Source organism: Miniopterus natalensis, chromosome 14 (genome assembly GCF_054644295.1).
Source record: "Miniopterus natalensis isolate mMinNat1 chromosome 14, mMinNat1.hap1, whole genome shotgun sequence".
Classification (NCBI taxonomy): domain Eukaryota; kingdom Metazoa; phylum Chordata; class Mammalia; order Chiroptera; family Miniopteridae; genus Miniopterus; species Miniopterus natalensis.
The window spans coordinates 24,057,269-24,075,588 of NC_142094.1; the positions used below are offsets into that span (position 1 = coordinate 24,057,269).

Here is an 18,320-nt window from a genome sequence, read left to right on the forward strand (position 1 = left end):
CCATCCCTCTGACATTCGTCAGTCTCATCTATGCTTCCATGTCATTGAATCTATTCATCAGCTTATTAAGTTCTTTAGATTCCACATATAAGCGAGATCATGTGATATTTGTCTTTCACTGCCTGGCTTATTTCACTTAGCATAATATTCTCCAGGTCCATCCATACTGTCCCAAAGGGTACGAGATTCTCCTTCTTTACAGCTACGTAGTATTCCATGGTGTAAATGTCCCTCTATTTTTAAATAAAGTTGTCAGAATTTATATATCTAAATCAGTGACACAGCCTTTGATACTCTTGCTGTTGCCAGGGATGCTTTTGTCAATCTCGTTTTGATAATTGAAATGAGAATCTTGGTTAAAGTCATAAACTGCATTTTGTATTTGACTTATAAACTAGTTCTAAACGGTTATTCCCAAAAGAAGGGCTCCCAAATGTTTTTGTCAGGGACAATATTCACGCATCAGACATTTATTAAACATCTCCTGTGTGCTATTATTAATACACTTTTAAAGAAAAAATACTGTGTGTGGATGTGTAATTATCTTATGTCTCAAAAATCATGCTCACACCAATTCTGGAAACCAACTTCCACATTAGAGCAAATGGTAATATAAAGGCTTACCGTAGTGACTGTAGAAAATTACTTGATGACCTATATTGTTTTTGATAAAAGTGGTTCGCTGAATGATTTTCTTCTTGGCAGTATTTCTGACAGGTAGTGATCGGATTCCTATTCTTGGTATGAAGAGTCTAAAACTAGTCATCCAGTCAACAGGAGGTGGTGAGGAGTATCTCCCAGTTTCCCATACCTGTTTTAATCTTCTGGATCTTCCAAAATATACAGAAAAAGAAACTCTACGCTCTAAACTGATCCAAGCTATTGATCACAATGAAGGCTTCAGTTTAATATAATTTTGGCATTATAACTATTCCGTTTACTGCAAAAGCGTTAAACTGTGTTTTTCTTGTGGTAATGAATTCCACAAGGTGACAGAGGGAGTTACTATTACAATTCTTGCAAAATGTTCAATGCTATTAGTAGTCATGAAAGCCAAAACTATTAAAGGAAAAGTACAAACTGTGTTAATACTAAACTTATTGTACAGAACCATGGGTTTTTTTGCCATCTTCCAATAAACATACAAGTATTGTGAATACATTGAAGTTTTACTAACATGAATTTTAAGAGTTTGCATATTTCACAAATGCTCTGGTGTGTGAGTGCATGGAAATGTTGCTTGACTTTTCTTCAATCACTGGGTGAAAAACCTTTAACTTTGGCCTGCAATAGTCATTTGATTATTTTTTCATTTTGTAAATAATGTTAAGTTTTGTAATAAAATAGTTATGTTCTGATACCAGTACAGTTTCTATGGTTGTAATTGAACTGAGATGTCTTTTAAGGGTTAAAAATTAAGGTTGAAATCTTATTCTGAGAACTTATAAAAGCAAAAATTAGCATGGTAAAACACAGTCTTTGCTTTTTTGCTAGAATAAATGTCCTTGTGCAAACCTAAATTATGGGTAGGAGTTATCTAAATAACTTATAGTTCTTTCCTTTTGTGAATTTTGGGATGCTACTGATAAATGGGAGGTTATCAGAAAGCTTAATATTTAGTAATGGAAGAACTTTGTACTACAGTTGCCAGAAATAGAAACATTGGCTACTATGAGAACCAGTCACTAGTTAGAGTTTTCAGAACTATTGATGCTGCAGGCTGGTATGTAGTCAGAATTTTCAGTACTTTAGAACTATTTCCTTGAATTTTTAAGAAACAAATCTTAGTTTTATGGTGCTGATGCTTAGTTATCTCTTGTAATTAAATTGTAACAGTTGATGCAACACGTGACTTTCTGCTATAATGCAAATATTTATTTTTTAAATTTATAAAAATATACCGTGAAAACTGTTCAAATAATAAAGATTTAATGGTTTAATATGTAAATTTTCAGTGGTTCTCATACAACATTCAAAATTCTTCAAGAAGAGTAATGTCTCAGGGAAGGTCTCTTAAATTTCAGATTGTTCCCATCCCCATACAAATTGGTCTATCTTACAGTAGTCCCCAAGTCTCGTAGCTGAAATTCCAAAATCTAAAACAACTCTGAAAAAATTGGCATCTCTCATTTTGCAGCAAAGTCCGGTATGAATTGTTGAGGCTATTTGATATTAATGGGACTTTTTGTACATTTTCCTATGGCACTATTAATGTGTTTGTTTATTGTGTTTGATTTAAATGCTGCCTCAGGCCATATGGTGTGCTACATAATATATGTGCTTTAAAAAGTTCTTTAACAATTCGTAATTCCAAAATGAAATTGAGCTCAGGATTTTTGGAGAAGAGATTGTGTACTTGTATTTTTCAGTAATTTAACCTAAAAACTTCTACTGGTGGTTATAGATGTCTTTTTATAGATAGAAGCCGTAAAAACAGTGCTTTCACCTAAGATAATTTACCTCACAATAGCATCCTTCCCTGTGAAAGTTATTCCATGTACCTGGTATTATAGTTTCCCTGTGCACCCATCCATTCTCCTTGAGAGTAGTGATTGTTCACATTAAAAACATGCTTGTGAAGCTGATAAGTGAAGCAGCAGCCACTTTGGATCAATACAGAAGGAATTCATCGAACTAATATTTTAACCAAGGACCTGGCATCTTATCTGGGAACACAACACTATGAGGCTTAATTTGGGTAAGTCCGGTATTCTTTTCCTCTGTTGCTACAGACATACAATAACATTAACAAGGAGATTCATGGTAGAAAACGAAAAGATTTTTTTCAAATTTCCATTTGCACTTCAAAATAAAATAAAAATACCTTGAGCTTTGTAGAGCAGAGTAGAAAGGAGGCAAATACTGAATTCACTTAAGTTTTAAGGACCATGATTATAGAGTTGGCTAAACTTGGAAATATTTGGCCTCCTGTCAGATTTAATAGCAATTGTCTTGGTATTGGTAGCTCCTGCCTTTAGTCGTAATTTTAACCAATAGCCTTTGTTCAGACTGATTGAGCAAGTAGTAGAACCAAGATACACCTTTAAATTGGTATGAAATAAAACCAGAATGTGGGTTTTTAAACGGAGACCTAAACCAAGAGTCCCGGCCTTCACGTAGGGTCCACTCATAAGGACCATTCATTGGGGTTCATTTCTACTAACAGATTTTTCACCTTCCTGTGATTTTTCCTTCCTTTAGTTTAACAAAAAGTCCTAAATCAAAGTGAAGTGTTTGCAAGGCAGTCTTCCCGAGGACTCTCTAAGCTCTGGGAGCTCTCGGAAACCAAGGGGTATGTGCTCTCGTTCTCAGCCTCTTCCCACTCCACCACCTTTTGCCATCCAAACTCATGCTAGTTTGCTCCTTTGGCTAAAGAATTCACCCTATTTCCATAGCTCCCCACCCTCGTTAGTGCTAATTGATGAATTAGTTCTAGAGATAAATTGTGAATAGAGTCTGCCTGTTTTATGTAAGTCAGCCTTCACTGTTAAACCTGGTGCAAAAGGTAACTGCCCTGCCATGGCCGGTGTGGCTCAGTTGGAGCATCATCCCGTGCACCAGAGGGTAATGGGTTCGATTCCTGGTCAGGGCACATACCTAAGGTTGCAGGTTTGATCCCTGGTCTGGGCACATACTGGGAGGTAGCCAATCGGTTTTTCTCACATCGTCTCCCTCCCCCCACTTTCCTCTCTAAAAAAAAAAAGATAACTCCCCTATTCCTTCCCTTTCTTTCAACCCTTGCTATGCTTTTCAGTCACCTGGGGGTACTTTTTAATCCTGTGCACAAGCCCCACCTTATGCCAATTGAATCTTTAAGAGAGGTGATGCTGAGTAGGTTATATATACTTAGTTTCCAGTTGAGGGCCATTCAAAAGAGGGGAAATAGACCCTTTCTCTGTATTTCTGCCAGCATCCTAGCTTGATTTGAACGCTTAGACTTTGTTCATTTTCGAGGGGAGAGGTTTTGCTGTGCTTACACCTTTTAGATAACAATTAAGACTTATTCCAAATAAAGAACCAAATAATGCTTAATAGGCAGATGATGTAAAATACCAGCGATTGAAGGTACATACACCGTTATAACACCTGAGGATGGGATTTTACAGGTAATTTTTCTTGTGCAAGGAGCATATACTGGAGCAGAGTAATTGGGTTTTTTTTTAATTCTCTTCAAAAGTTTACTGGTGAGAAAGGCAGGAGATCTCAGAGCAGGAAACTGCAGTCAAGGTTTTATTCATTATACTCTTTAAGGAGTGTGTTCCTGGCCTCTTGAAAAGTAGTACTTTATACCTCAAGAACTTGAATGGATTAAGTAGGTATCCAAGTCAGCATCAAAAAGTTCATACCCGATGTCGTGTTTTTTTTCCCAGTCCTTGTATGATGACTTGGAAGACGTAGCACCATGAGACTAAATTTCACAGAAAGCCTAGCCTTTCTAACGTGGGCCCTGGAATTCACCACATCTGCACCATTCCCTTTTGTGCCGCTCCCCCCAAGCCTTTATGTGTCAAGTTTTCTTAGGCCCTGCCTTTCCCCTACATCTTACCTACAGGGGCTCTTGATCTAGAATGGCTGAAATACTGGTTTAGAAACTTTTGGTGATGCACCAGTTGCTACAGCCAGCACTGTCAGTGCTCATTCTGCTTAGGCGGTTATAAATTGAAGGAATTTACTATGAAAAGTCAGCATCTAACACAGCCCTGAAAGCTATACAAACTGCAAGATTTTAAAGTTTTATGACTTAAACAATGTAAGTTAACGGGAAAAAGGTCAAATGAAGATTTTAATAGACTTTAAAACAGTGTACAAGTATAAAACACTGGTTTTGTATTTCAAAAGTTGGAGGAAGATATCCAGTCATTAAACAGTCTACAAAACATATGCCAGTAGATTACATAAAAGACTATGTACAATATAAAAAGAGCTGAAAACAGTCTTCACTGTAAAAATAATTTAAAACAAATTTTCAATTTAAAATATCATCTATAGCACAAACACATCATGCAAATGAAAAACTAAATATGCTGCATTCTTTAGTGTAGCCAAATTCAGATTGAGACACCTTTTAGGTGGGGAAGTTGCCATTCAATAAAATTTTTTTCTCTGGCAGTAATGGTCCTAGCTGGGTACTTTATGCTTAAAGAACAGCTGTATTTCAAACCCTTCTTAAAAACTGTAATAAATACCAAAGCAACATAGGAATACTTTATAATTTGGGAATAATGTTTGGAAAAGTCTGGAAAATAAATGTTTAGTATGCAATTTTAAAAAGTATGAACTTTTCTGAAAGGCTAGAAGCTTCTGCAGCTGAAAGTTGATCTCTAGTTTTAAGGCAGGCTAAGCTTTTAAATAAAGACACAATAGGAATTTCATTCATTAACTATTCTGCTAGTACAAGTTATATCACGTTCATCTCCATAGTACTAGGCTAGCAGTTTGGTGTTTATTACACCAAATACTCCCAACAGGAGACATGTACTTACTGGCTGAGTTATATATAATTAATACGCTATTACTTTGGAACCGTAATCGGGGACCTGTCACTCTCCTCATCTATGGAAAAGAAAAGCAACAGTCCATAATATTACACTCTCCCCAAGTACCATTATCATAGGTCATAAAGGCTTTTGCATATCCACGTCTTGGCAGTTTAATACTTGTGGAAAAGGATCAGTGTCAGCTTCACCACAGTGACAGGCATTGAAACAACAATGGCACATTCTCAAAACTAAGGGGACCCAGGCAGGCACTACTGTTTCTAAAGCAATTGAAACATTTCCAAAGCATTTATTTGTTTTACAGGTTAGTTTTATGAGCCAATATAGACATTTCTACATGTCCACAGGAAGTACAAAAGCCATCTTCATTTAAACAATACAATATTCCTGAAACTCTTAGCACCAAGTCTTACTTTAAAAAGCAGACAACTGAGTGCTCTCCCACATATTGTTGACTTCCTTCTACTCACATTGCATGTCATGAGATTTTTAAAAAGTTAGCTGCCACAAGTTTTGGAAAATGCCAGTGTTTAAAAATAGGTAATTGTGCTAATAAAGAATCAAAAGTTTAGCAGAACAGAGATTTGAGGATTTCAAACCATTCAATGTTACAAAGAAATACTGAATAAAAATGAAAATACCATTCTTTGGTCTAGATAAGCTGTTCCCTTTACATTAATTTAACATTCCAATGGCTTTTTGCAAACTTTAAAATGTTGAAACTCGCTAGGCAAAACGTATAAACAAAAATTATATATACATATGGATATCATACAAATGAACCTTTAAAAGAAAGCTGACCAAGAGCAGATTAAAGATACTTAGTACCTTTCTTTTAAAAAAAAAAAAAGTTAGTGTTGAGTGTACAAGTACAGAAATAAGGAAGTTAAAATTATCCATGAAAAAAACAATCTATTTTACCAGTCTATAAATATTACACTTTTCTGGTTTCCTTTGTTCTATCATGTTCACAAGTAAACATTCATTTTGACATGCTAAAGTTCCTAATGCTGGTGGAACAATTCCTGTACCTGGACAATTATTACATTATGATTTGTCTGATGGATAGTTAATGTCTGTTGCTTCCTGTTTCACAGATGTAGTTTCAGTAACCGCCTCTTGATCACCCCCGTCAGCTCCAAATTCAGCTCCTCCAGCCCTCTCATCGGCATCGGCATCCTCTTCCAAGCCGTTGTAAAACTCCTCCATCTCGCTCTCATCCTCCACGGGCTCTTCTAGACTTGGGCTCGGGCACGTCCCACTGTCGCTATTACTGCCACAAGAACTGGAGGACAAGACGTCATCTTCGGAGTCGGAATACACCTCAGCACCGTGGAAGATGTAACGATTTGGTGGTAGAAACAGATACTGGTTACCTGGAATGGAATAATAAAAGAGAAACGGTAAGTTATTTCCAGTTTTGTAAGACTGACTGGGTGGGACTGGCAGTCCAGAGTCAGCGTCGGTTCCAGCTTTGCCTTTTACCAGAGCATCAGTACAGGCTATTACTACTGCAGTGATTTTCAAACAAGCTGTAGGCTCAGTACTGGGTGCGAAACTTAGTTCTGCTACTCACCAGAACTTCGTAAATTTGGGCAGTTACCGCTTTGCCTCAATTTCCATATCTGGAAAAAATTAATTTTAACAGCCCTCTGAAGTAAATTATGAAAAAAAAAAATGTAGAGAACCATGTTCAATAATGGCTACATAACCAACTTCTTCAAACAGATTTGATGAGATGAAACGAAGTACCTAGCCTAGCTTACATTAGATACCAATTCATATTCATTGAATATAACGTCTTAGGGCACATATGCTTTCAAAGCATCTTTATTATACACTTTCACTTACCTTTGCCTATTATAAACTGAGAAATAGTTTGTCAGTACAGCTCTACCACCTATTCAAAGTAGTCTGCAGACACTGGCATCACCTGAGTTTGTTTCAAACTTAGATTCCCAGGCCCCACACTTCCCGCCTACTGAATCAATCTATCTTTTTAAGAGTCCTAATACACACTGCAGTGAGAGAGGGGCACTGGTATAGCAACAGATTTTAACCTTTCTTCCCAACTCCCTTCCAATTTCGCATTCACAGTATGAAATTTGACCTATGGTAAGAAGAGTTCCTTCTCCCCCCTAAGCCATGGACCATGGTCAAGCGCACTGCCTCTAAGATGTTCTACTCAAAAAGTTAAATGTCCCAGCTTGGTCAAATTTGGTTTAGGTTTAGCTTCTTTTGTTTACACTGTGATTTTTAACTGAATGGATGGGGACCCTAAACATTAATGATGAAATGTTTCCTACCATTAAACTCACAAGTAGCTTCTAACATAAGTCTGTTTTCACACATAATATTGTATTACACCATAACCCCCCAGGTTCTCAAAAGTCTACTACATAACTGATCTGCACTGACATGCCATCTGCCAAGCAAACCTTAGTTTCTCTTTAAAATGGCTTTCAAACTTTATACCCCATTATGACCCAGTTTTCACATTGGAACCACCTAATTGTGACAATTCTGATCAGAAGCCACAAAACTCTTTTCACAAACCCCTAATACATCGCAAATTACACTGTAAAAACCAGTTGTTTCAGTTTTCTAAGCCACCAGTATTAATTTCCATGATCAGAGGAGGGAGTCAAGGACTTATCTTGTAGCTGCTAACAGACAACCCCATCTGGCATTTCTTAACAGGGTCATCTCCTTTGAATCCTACCCACTCAGTCTTTTAAGGTGCTATATATACTTTTCCTTTCTATAGTTTTGGTTCATGCTTCTAAAAAAAAGGAGCTTTATTCTGCTCTGGGCCCCCAGAAGAACCGAATAATCTACTTCACAGCCCAAGTACCCTCTACACCTGTTTGTTTCTGCCCTCTTCTTGGCAACCAAGAAAATTAAGTGTTTACCTCACATATGCTCCCACTTCCTCCTCTCAGCTTTAACCTCACAACAGTGCAAACTAAAATGAGTGCATAAAGTCAGTTGGTCATTTGGTTTTAATAGCAACAATTTTACCCTTTTCAGTTATCCCTTAAAATTTTCACAATGCTGTGAAATATATGCTATTTTATTTCCATTTTACTGATGAAGAAAGTGAGAGATCAAGTAACTACCCAAGGTAGATCTGAGACAACTCGGGTCTAATGCCAGAACCTGTACTTTTAAGGATAAATTGGTAGAGTAAAACCAAAGTAGAATACCAAAGAGACAGCTCCAAGTTTAACCTTTGTTTACTGGGGCAAAGAATTCTGTGTTTGGCCCATCCATCAAAAAGATATTCAGCCCTAGCTGGTTTGGCTCAGTGGTTAGAGTGCGGACTAAAGGGTCCTGGGTTCAATTTCAGCCAAGGGCACATACCTCAGTTGCAGGCTCCATCCCCAGCCCTGGTTGGGGCACGTGCAGGAGGCAACCACTCAATGTATCTCTCACACCCACCCCCCCCCGCTACCCCTCCCACTCTCTGAAAAGCAACGAGGGGGAAAAAAAATCAATGCAAAAAATATCCTTGGGCGAGAATTAACCAAAAAATAATAAAAGATATTCGAAGAAAACCCCCAGTGTAAAAGTCTTCCAGTGCATGGGCAGACTCTGTATATGGTAGAGACTTATATTACCTAAGTCAATGGCAATTTTTCTACTTCTGAGTCCTACTGATACCGTTGTAATAACCTGGTTATTAATTAATCATTGGAAAGTAGCAAGGGGAAGCTGCCATTTAGACACATGCCCAGCAAAGTCTAGGTGATGTAAAAAAGGTGCTTGTCTGTCAATAATACCTGCGACCAAGTCATTGGCCAGAATAGGTGTGGCCACTGAAAGGGCACAAAATATGAGATACTTAACTCCTAAACCAGGGGAACTTTTTTCTGCCAAAGGCCATTTGGATATTTATAACATCATTCATACAAAGTCATCAACTTAAAAATTAGCTATGAAAAAAGCTAGCTTTACTAAATTTCGAGTCCTGCCTGCAGTTGCCTTGGCAGGGCCAGACTAAATGATTTTGCCGAGCATTCCCCACCCCTGCCCTAAACAAAGGAATTCCTCTCTCTTGCTCCCTTGGCCTTCTTGCACTCCTGGCTCTCCTGTTGCAGGGGGGGTGTTCCCCTGCATTCACCCACGAGACTCATACCATGTGGGAACCACACATTGGACTGGTAGACTGGGACTAGCATGATGCTGTACAGGACTCAACTCCACCATGGAACAGAAACTCTGGCCACTGGCTCTACTTCTAGCTCTGCTGAAGTCCCAGCTGCACAATTTCCAGGATTGGTTTAAGGGATGTGGGACTCTGCAACCTAAGGGATATAATTTCATGCAAATAAACCTTTCTACCACATCTCAATCTCTCATGCGGGTCTTAGAAAATTCTTTTTCTCAAGATACTGCAAGAACCCCACTCACAACAACAATGGAGAAATTCCACATTTGCAAACAAGCATTCTTTTAATCTTTCTCTAGTTTCCCCTAGGAAGACTTCCCCTACTTTTAACTCTACTTACTCTTCCAAGTCCAAAGTGAGGAGTCGGGTGTTCTTTGGAAAGCCTTCTATAACCTAATCCTCTCCAAGGAGGGCCTACTTATCACCTACTTTTTATGATCTCCATTCTTATAATTATACACAAAGATCAGCAGTTTGACCATTGTGTCTCCAGAACTTGCTAATCCCTACTAGGGAAAAGGAGCAAAGGCTTGTTCAACTGAACTAAAATGCATTTATGACCAATGATTAGAACATTTAACACATTTGTCTAAGATCTGTGTCAGTTTTTACCATGTATGGTAAATGGAATGGGAATAAATGATTTAAGTTGTACAAAATTGCTGTATCTAAGTTAGAGTGTTTTTTACTTAAATTAGGATTTTTCACCAGATGTTACTTGAACTTAAACATTGATTTCCAGAGGTAGAAAGTAATTTTACCTATGTTAATACTAATTGGTCAAGACTTTCCACGTAGCAAAAGAGGTGCTATTCCTTATAATTAACGGAGAAGAATCAGATGTTTCCTAGATCTGAGACAACAGCACCAGTGGTTAAAGGGCTGGCTCTGGGAATATGCCTGGAATACAATCTTGGTTCTTCCAAATCCTGGTTGTTACTCTGCAAGGTATTTACCCTCTATGTTCCTCAGATTTCCCACTTGTAGCAGAGATGTAATAATAGTTCCTACTTTGTATGATTAAAGTCAGATACTGTGTGTAAAGCAGCTGACCCACAATAAGCACTGAATCTCAGCCATCATTTCTACTAGATAAATCTCTCACCAGTGGCAGAGCACTCAATATTTCCCAACTTTCTTCTCAATTTAATATTTACCTTCTTAGTGCCTAGAGTAACACAAGGTACTAAGCATACTTCAAACACACTATTTCTTCCCCATACTATGTAAGATACCACTATTTATCTTTCTCTAGCTTGACTACTCAACTTTGTAATGTTACATTTAGCTGCATAAAGCTACCCTATCAACAAACTTGCCAAAGTTGCTCATTTCTTGCAAATATTTTGTTACCATAATTACATCTTCCAAAACAGTTTCTTACCATCAAGCCGTTTACTAATCTGCTCCTTGGCGAGCTTGGCTGGCCAGCACTTTCTCACTGTTTCAGCTACTGAAGTTCTTTCACTTTTCTCGCCAGTACTGGAGCCAACGTTCTTCAAATCCGGACCCTCCAACGGTTCAGTAACACCTTCAGTGCTCCTGGAAGTCTGTACTATCTGTGGTTTTTCTTCCATACAATCTTTTGATTCAGACACATCTGGATCATCAACATTACTCTTTGTTGCATGGTCTAAAAGTGTGACAATCACTGAAGAATCCAGTGGTGAAGTTCTTTCTGGTGAACTTGAGCCTTCTGAAATATTAAGAGGTGTGGGTGGCAACTCGGACAAATGAGCTGACTGTTTTTGTGTTCGTGGAGGTTTTTCAGTAATTTCTGAAAGCTTCACAGGGTTGCAGCAAAGTCTGGCATATTCACCACCTAACCTATGACACAGTTCATTAATAATGACATCACAGTCTCCAAGAAGCTCCACATCAAAATGCAGATGAGGCAAAGGCTCCCTATTAATTAATATCTGAGGCACTTCATGGGGTATGGAACCTAAAAATAGGGTAAAAAAAATAACAGAAAAAGGGAAGGAGGTAAGGTAATAAAGCCACAACAAATGCACTATGCCAAAATCTAACATGCTCCCAATACCAAAAAAGAAACCAGCCACTCATACTAAGCCAAGCCTTTAACATTTCATCACGTTATCAAGGAAACAGATGAGCAGTTAAGCATCTTTCATAAAATTTCAGGTTTTGCTTCTGTCATCTGGTTATCTATAAGCGATCTTCTTAGACTTTTTTATTCTGTACCTCAATTTCCTTGTCTGTATAATGGGGATAATAACAGTACTTTCCCACAAAATTGCAATGAGGATTAAATGAGTTAACATATTTCAAGTACATGGAAGAGTTCTTGGCACATAGCAAGTGATTGTTATTTTACTGAAATAGTTCCTGACATAAAGAGTGTGAGGATTTCCTGTCAAGATGGCAGTCAGTAAACTCTGAGCGTGCATCTTCCCACAATCACATCAAAATTACAACTAGTCTGGCCGGTATGGCTCAGTAGTTGAGCATCCACCCATAAACCAGGAAGTCACAGTTCAATTCCCAATCAGGGCACATGCCCAGGTTGCGGGCTTGATCTCCAGTAAGGGGCATGCAGGAGGCAGCTAATCAATGTTTTTCTCTCATCGACATTCCTATTTCTCTCTCCCTATCCCTTCTTCTCTCTGAAATCAATAAAAACATTTTTAAAAAGTTACAATTACAGAACCACCATCACTGAGAACCGCCTAAAGACTAGCTTAACAGAATTCCTATAACTAAGGATATGAAGAAGCCACATTGAGACTAGTAGGAGGGGCAGAGACATAGAACAGGAAGGTCCTGTACCCACAGGAGAGAGATCTTAGCTGCTGAGGTTGCCCAAGGAGCAGAGTCCCAACTCCATATCAGGCTCCACAGCCCATGACACCAGTGTCAGAAGAGGAGTCCCCATTAACATCTGGCTATGAAAACCAGCAGGGATCCTGAGAGTGTCAAAACCTGTGAAAGAAAGCAGTGCTGCTCTTAAAGGACCCATGCTCTAAGCTCCAGCATGGGCAGCAGCTTGAAAAATGCCAAGGACATATGGGAAGGAAGTAAATGGACTAACTTCAGGGCGAGAGCTGGAAGGTCGGAGATGGGGGTCAAGTTTTCTCTGGGGAAGGAAGTGCTAGCGGGCACCAAATCTGTGCTCTCCATTAATTTAACACTGTTCACCTGGCCCCACCCAAATTCCTTGCCTGGCCAGAGCCTCTCCTACTCGCTACTCCACACAAGCAGCCTTCCCGGCTGGCACTGTGGACTTTCCCCCAAATTTGAAAACTTCACACAAGTGTTGGCTGGCCTTGGCTGGTGCTACAAACTCTCTCAAAGGTCCGCAAACCCCACACAATGCAGCAGCTGGCCTTGGCATGCACTATAGCTCCTGCCAAGCAGCCCCAAGCCCAGCACAAGTGCGACCAATCTCAACCAGCATTCTAACTCCCATTAGGTGGCTGCAAGCCTGGCTAAGTGGTGGCCAGTGTTTGTAACATAACTCCAACTAAGAAGCCACAAACCTGACACAAACGGCAGCTGAGCTCATCTCATTGTAGTACCCAGCAAAGATTGCCAAGTCTGGCATAACTGGCAGCCAGCCCTGGTTCATTGCATAGTGTCTTCCAAGCACCTCCAGCTCAGCACAAGTGGCGACCAACCACAGATCTACCAAGCTGCCCAAGAACAGCACAAGCCCCAGCTAACCTTGGCCTGCACTGGAGTCCCTCCCAAGAGGCTCAAGACCCAACACACCTGGTGGACAGCTTTAGATCACAGAGCCCCAACCCAGCCAGCTCAACTGATACACTCACTGGCACCAGAACCATGCTAAAGCAACTCATGCTCCACAACGGCTCATCTGTGGTAGCTGCAGTCTACAGTCACAGCCAGTCAGCCTGAAGGTCAACCCCACGCACTGATCTACCAGCCATCAAGGCCCAACTACAACAGGAGGAAACACACAACCCACACGGGATACCCCTGGAGCACCCTGCTCAGGTGACCAAGGAGACTGTGCCATTGGGCTCCCCTTGACACCTACTTAAGGCCACTCTGTAAGGACTGGGGGTTGCAGCAGATCTAACTAATACATAGAAACAAAGAGGTCAGCCAAAATGAGGAAACAAGTCCCAGTGAAAGAACAGAACAAAATTCCACAAAAAGAACTAAATGAAATGGAGGCAAGTAATCTACCAAAGAAGTTCAAAACACTAGCTATAAGACAGTTCAGTGAACTTGGGAGAACAGATGAACTCAGAGAAGGCATAAAAAAGGAGACAGAAAACATAAAATGACCCAATCAAAACTGAAGAATAACTGTGATGAAGAACACACTAGACAGAATCAACATCAGATTAGATGAATCAGAGAATCAAATCAATCTGGAAGACAAAGCAGGGAAAAACACCCAATTGTAACAGCAAAAAAAAAAAAAGATTTAAGAATGAGGACAGTTTAAGGGACCTCTAGTACATCAAGAATACCAATATTCATATCATAGTGGTCCCAAGAAAAGAACAAGAGCAAAGGACAGAAAACCTATTTGAGGAAATAGTGACTAAAAACTTCCCTAAGCTGGCAAAAAACAAAACAAAAACTAGACATACAAGTCCAGGAGACCAGAGAATCCCAAAGATGAACCCAAAGAGGCCCACTCCAAGACACATCATAATGAAAATGTCGCAAAGGTTAAAGACAGAATCTTAAAAGCAGCAAGGGAAAAGCTCATAGTTACTTACAAGGGAGCTCCCATAAGACTGTCAGCTGATTTCTCCACAGAAACATTACAGACCAAAAAGGATTGCCAAGAAATATTCAAAGTAATGCAAAACAAGGATCGACAACCAAGATTATTCTACCCAGCAAGGCTATAATTTAGAATCAAAGGGGAATAAAGAGTACACCAGACAACAAAAAGCTAAAGGACTTCACCATCACCAACCAGTATTGTAAGAAATGTAAAAGGGACTTCTTAGGTAGAAAAGAGCAAAAATATGAATAAGAAAGGAAAAACAATCTCACTGCCAAAGGCAACACACATAAAAGGAGTGCATTACCCTGGCCAGTGTGGCACAGTTGGCTGGAGCATTGTCCATGTAACAAAAGGTTGCAGATTCCACCTATCGATACATTAACTGGTTGCTTCTTGTGTGCGCCCCAATTGGGTACCAAACCCGCAACCTTGGTGCACTGGGATGACATTCCAACCACCTGAGCTGCCTGGCCATGGCTTCACTGTAGCATAATTTACAATAGCCAAGATACGGAAGCAACCTAAGTGTCCATCAGTAGACAAGTGGATAAAGGAGAGGTAGTATATATATACACAATGGAATACTGCTCAACCATAAAAAATGAGCAAGCCCTGGCCGTTGTGGTTCAGTTGGTTGGAGCACCATTCCATACATCAGAAGGTGGCGGGTTTGATTCCTAGTCAGGGCACATGCCCAGGTTGAGAGTTCAATCCCAGTTGGGGCATGTATGAGGCAACCGAGCAATGTTTCTCTCTCTCAAGTCAATAAAAACATGTCCTCTGGTAAAAATTAAAAAGAAAAAAATAAAATCTTGTCATTTCATTGATGGACCTGCAGCGTATTATTCTAAGTGAAATAAATCACACACAGAAAGACAAGTACCTTATAATTTCACTTATATGTCAAATCTAAACAACAAAAACAAAACAGAAACTCATACATATAGAGAACAAATTGATAGTCGCCAGATTGTAGAGTGGAGAGGGATGAAGCAATGGGTGAAAAAGGTGAAATGGATTAAGAAGTACAATTGCCAGTTATAAAAACAGTCACAGGAATATAAATCAGAGCCTAAGGAATAGTCACTAATATTGCAGTAAGTGTGTATGGTGCTAGATAGGTACTAGACTTATCTGAGTGATCACTTTATAAGGTATATAAATTCTAATCACTATACTGTACACCTGAAACTAATACTGTATGTCAAATATAATTAGAAAATAAATTTTAAAAAGTGAAAATTCATACAAGTCTATTCTCCACTATTATATGCCTGTGTATTACATTTTTAAAATGTACCTTTACACCTGCCTATCACCAATGCACTATTATACTATCCCCCAGAAGGCTTTTAAGAATGTTTTTGCCTAGTACTGGCCAGGTAGCTCAGTTGGTTAGAGCATCATCCCAATACGCCACAGTCAGGGCACATACAAGAATCAACCAATGAATGCATTAAGTAAGTGGAACAACAAATTGTTTCTCTCGCTTTTTCAAGTCAATTAAAAAAAATGTCTGTTTTACCTTTGAGAAAAAAACAACAAAAAACCTCAAAAATAAAGGAGCTTCTACATTATATTTTCATGTTTTATTTAATTATAAATTGAATTTCGCAGTTATTTAGGGAAGAGAGTTATACTGCTAAAAGCAACTGTACGCAGCAGGGTAGGAAAAAGATGCAGAGTTAAAGAGTTTAAATCCTTGTTTCTTCCAACTGTTTACACGGCTGCCTATTTGACTGCTGGTGTAGGAGTCTAATTTAATTCTGATTAAGGGTTTGATATTCTCCCCTCTTCTCCTTCCTTCATTTTTTAGGGCACACCTGATGCTACAGAGTTAGTTTCCCTTCATTTTCCTCCTCTCCCTTGTTTCCTCACTAGAGGGAGAAAAGAAGTAGTATGAGCATGTGTCCCTGACAATAACAAGGACCTCAATTGTATTTGAGCATTTTTATACACAAAAAATACCCTTATGGATAAAGTACATCCACATACAACAATTATGACAAGGCATGATTATTCTTACAAAAACAAGCTAATCATTTTGAATCCCCAAATTCTACCTTATATAATACAGTATACTCCTATCAATTTTAACTTAGTTTAACTTGAACTGTTTTCCTTTGTCTTAATTTTTCATATACATCAGAGTATTGACGTTATTTCTGTTTTGACATCCGTCTTCCTCTCTCCACCCCACCAAGTCAGATTAACCAAACTTCATGAACAATGACACCTGAAAAATAAAAGTTTGGCTCTTCATCACTCTTTAACCAGAAACACAGTAAGATAACTGGGATCTGTTGTACTGTACAGCCTCACAAGGAAATACTCTCTAAAAATCATTAACAACTTACTTGGAATTAGTGCTACTGGTCTTACTTTCAGGGAAGACCCAATAACAATGAGGAGATCAACTTCATCTTTGTCATACTTCATGGCTCTGTGAAACTGTTCTGGTAAATTTTCACCAAAAAAGACAATCTCTGGTTTCATAATAGCAAGTGGTTCATCAGCTGGGCACCTAGGACATCGAGGAACCACCTGCATGTTTCAGATTTTTGGATCCAGTGGGGAAGAGAAGGGAAAGCCCAAGTTAGAAATAGTCAGCATTTCCACACTTCCTAAGAATTCATTTCAAAATCAAAGAAAACAGAAAAGCTGTGGATAAATAGCAGGGAAACAGGATACAACCTAAACAGCAATGTCAATTTCACCAAAGATTTGTTCATTAGCATATAATGAAATACAATATTGCTATTATCTGTATGCTGTTATACATCTGTACAAACCTACATTTGATATTCAAGGGTTCACTGCATATTGAAAGGAAAAAATAGCATGTGTATATGTGTACACAACACACACACACACACACACACCTTTAAAAAAAAGTTTGTAAGATACAATGATTCTGGGCTGGCTGGGTAGCTCAGTTGGTTAGAGAGTTCTCCTGATATGCCTACGTTGCAGGTTTGATACCCGGTCAGGACACATACAAAAATTAACCAATGAATGCATAAGTAAGTGGAACAACAAATCAATGTTTCTTTCTTTCTCTCAAAATCATTCATTAAAAAAAGATACAATTCCATTTTAATATACTATCCTCATAATTATACATGATTATATATGCAGGTAAGTAAACAGAATTTATTTCTGGACAGTTTTTATTCTTTGTCATATTTTCTTGTAATATTTTGGCAGTGAGCATACATGAAATACCTTCTACAATAACTTTTTAAATGTCTTAAAGAATTACCACCCTAATTTAAGATTCTGAATCTGACAGGCACTAAAAAGGGAGATTGTAAGGAGAAAAACTAATACAGCAACACCTCACTTATGACCTGGCTTATTATTTTAGTCTTCAGTATTTAAGGAGCCAATTTCATCACTTTAGAGACATTACAGAACCAATGTTTCCAACTTAAGGTACTGAAAGGTTCTTGTGTATTTCACCAGAATTCCCAGAGATAACGCTCTCTTCCTAGATCCTTCTGTACCACATAAATACTCTCAGAAAAAAAAGGTTTGGGAGGCAAAAAAAGAAAGAGATCAGAGACATGCACAACTCCTAAAATATGGGTGATAAATTACCTGATTAAAAATATCTCCTCGTACAGCTTCACAGTCAACTTTGTATTTACAAATCAGGCAAGACGCTGTAGCAAAGGAACCTGTAAACAACCAACATATATATATTTTATTAAAGAAATGTTTCCATTTATTAAACATACTACAAAGGTTATAATATAAAATAACCTAACCAAAACTGTTAGATTTTAGAATTTTAAAAGATTCCATGGGAGAATCTAGGGGATGAATAATTAAAATAGTTATATATTAAAAGTAAGGAGGAAATCCAGTCCTCAACTGCTGAGATGCTGATACAACAACTCTGTTTAAAGCTACTCTT

At 38.6% G+C, this 18,320-nt stretch overlaps 2 protein-coding genes across 6 annotated transcripts in view; one reads left to right on the forward strand and one right to left on the reverse strand.

Moving 5' to 3' along the window:
- Nucleotides 1–1,948, forward strand: part of HERC4 (HECT and RLD domain containing E3 ubiquitin protein ligase 4) — a 108,482-nt gene extending 106,534 nt beyond the window's left edge. For all 4 annotated transcript variants that reach the window (XM_016198405.2, XM_016198402.2, XM_016198401.2 and 1 more), the window contains one exon: nucleotides 706–1,948. In XM_016198405.2, the coding sequence (XP_016053891.1) occupies nucleotides 706–914 (209 nt within the window). In that variant the 3' untranslated portion in view covers nucleotides 915–1,948. The remainder of the gene's footprint in view (nucleotides 1–705) is intronic.
- A 2,817-nt stretch (nucleotides 1,949–4,765) lies between these two features.
- SIRT1 (sirtuin 1) overlaps nucleotides 4,766–18,320 on the reverse strand; it is a 29,298-nt gene continuing 15,743 nt past the window's right edge. For both annotated transcript variants that reach the window (XM_087824395.1, XM_016198406.2), the window contains 4 exons: nucleotides 18,002–18,081; nucleotides 16,759–16,945; nucleotides 11,054–11,614; nucleotides 4,766–6,874 (listed from right to left, as the gene is read on the reverse strand). In XM_087824395.1, the coding sequence (XP_087680521.1) occupies nucleotides 6,546–6,874; nucleotides 11,054–11,614; nucleotides 16,759–16,945; nucleotides 18,002–18,081 (1,157 nt within the window). In that variant the 3' untranslated portion in view covers nucleotides 4,766–6,545. The remainder of the gene's footprint in view (nucleotides 6,875–11,053; nucleotides 11,615–16,758; nucleotides 16,946–18,001; nucleotides 18,082–18,320) is intronic.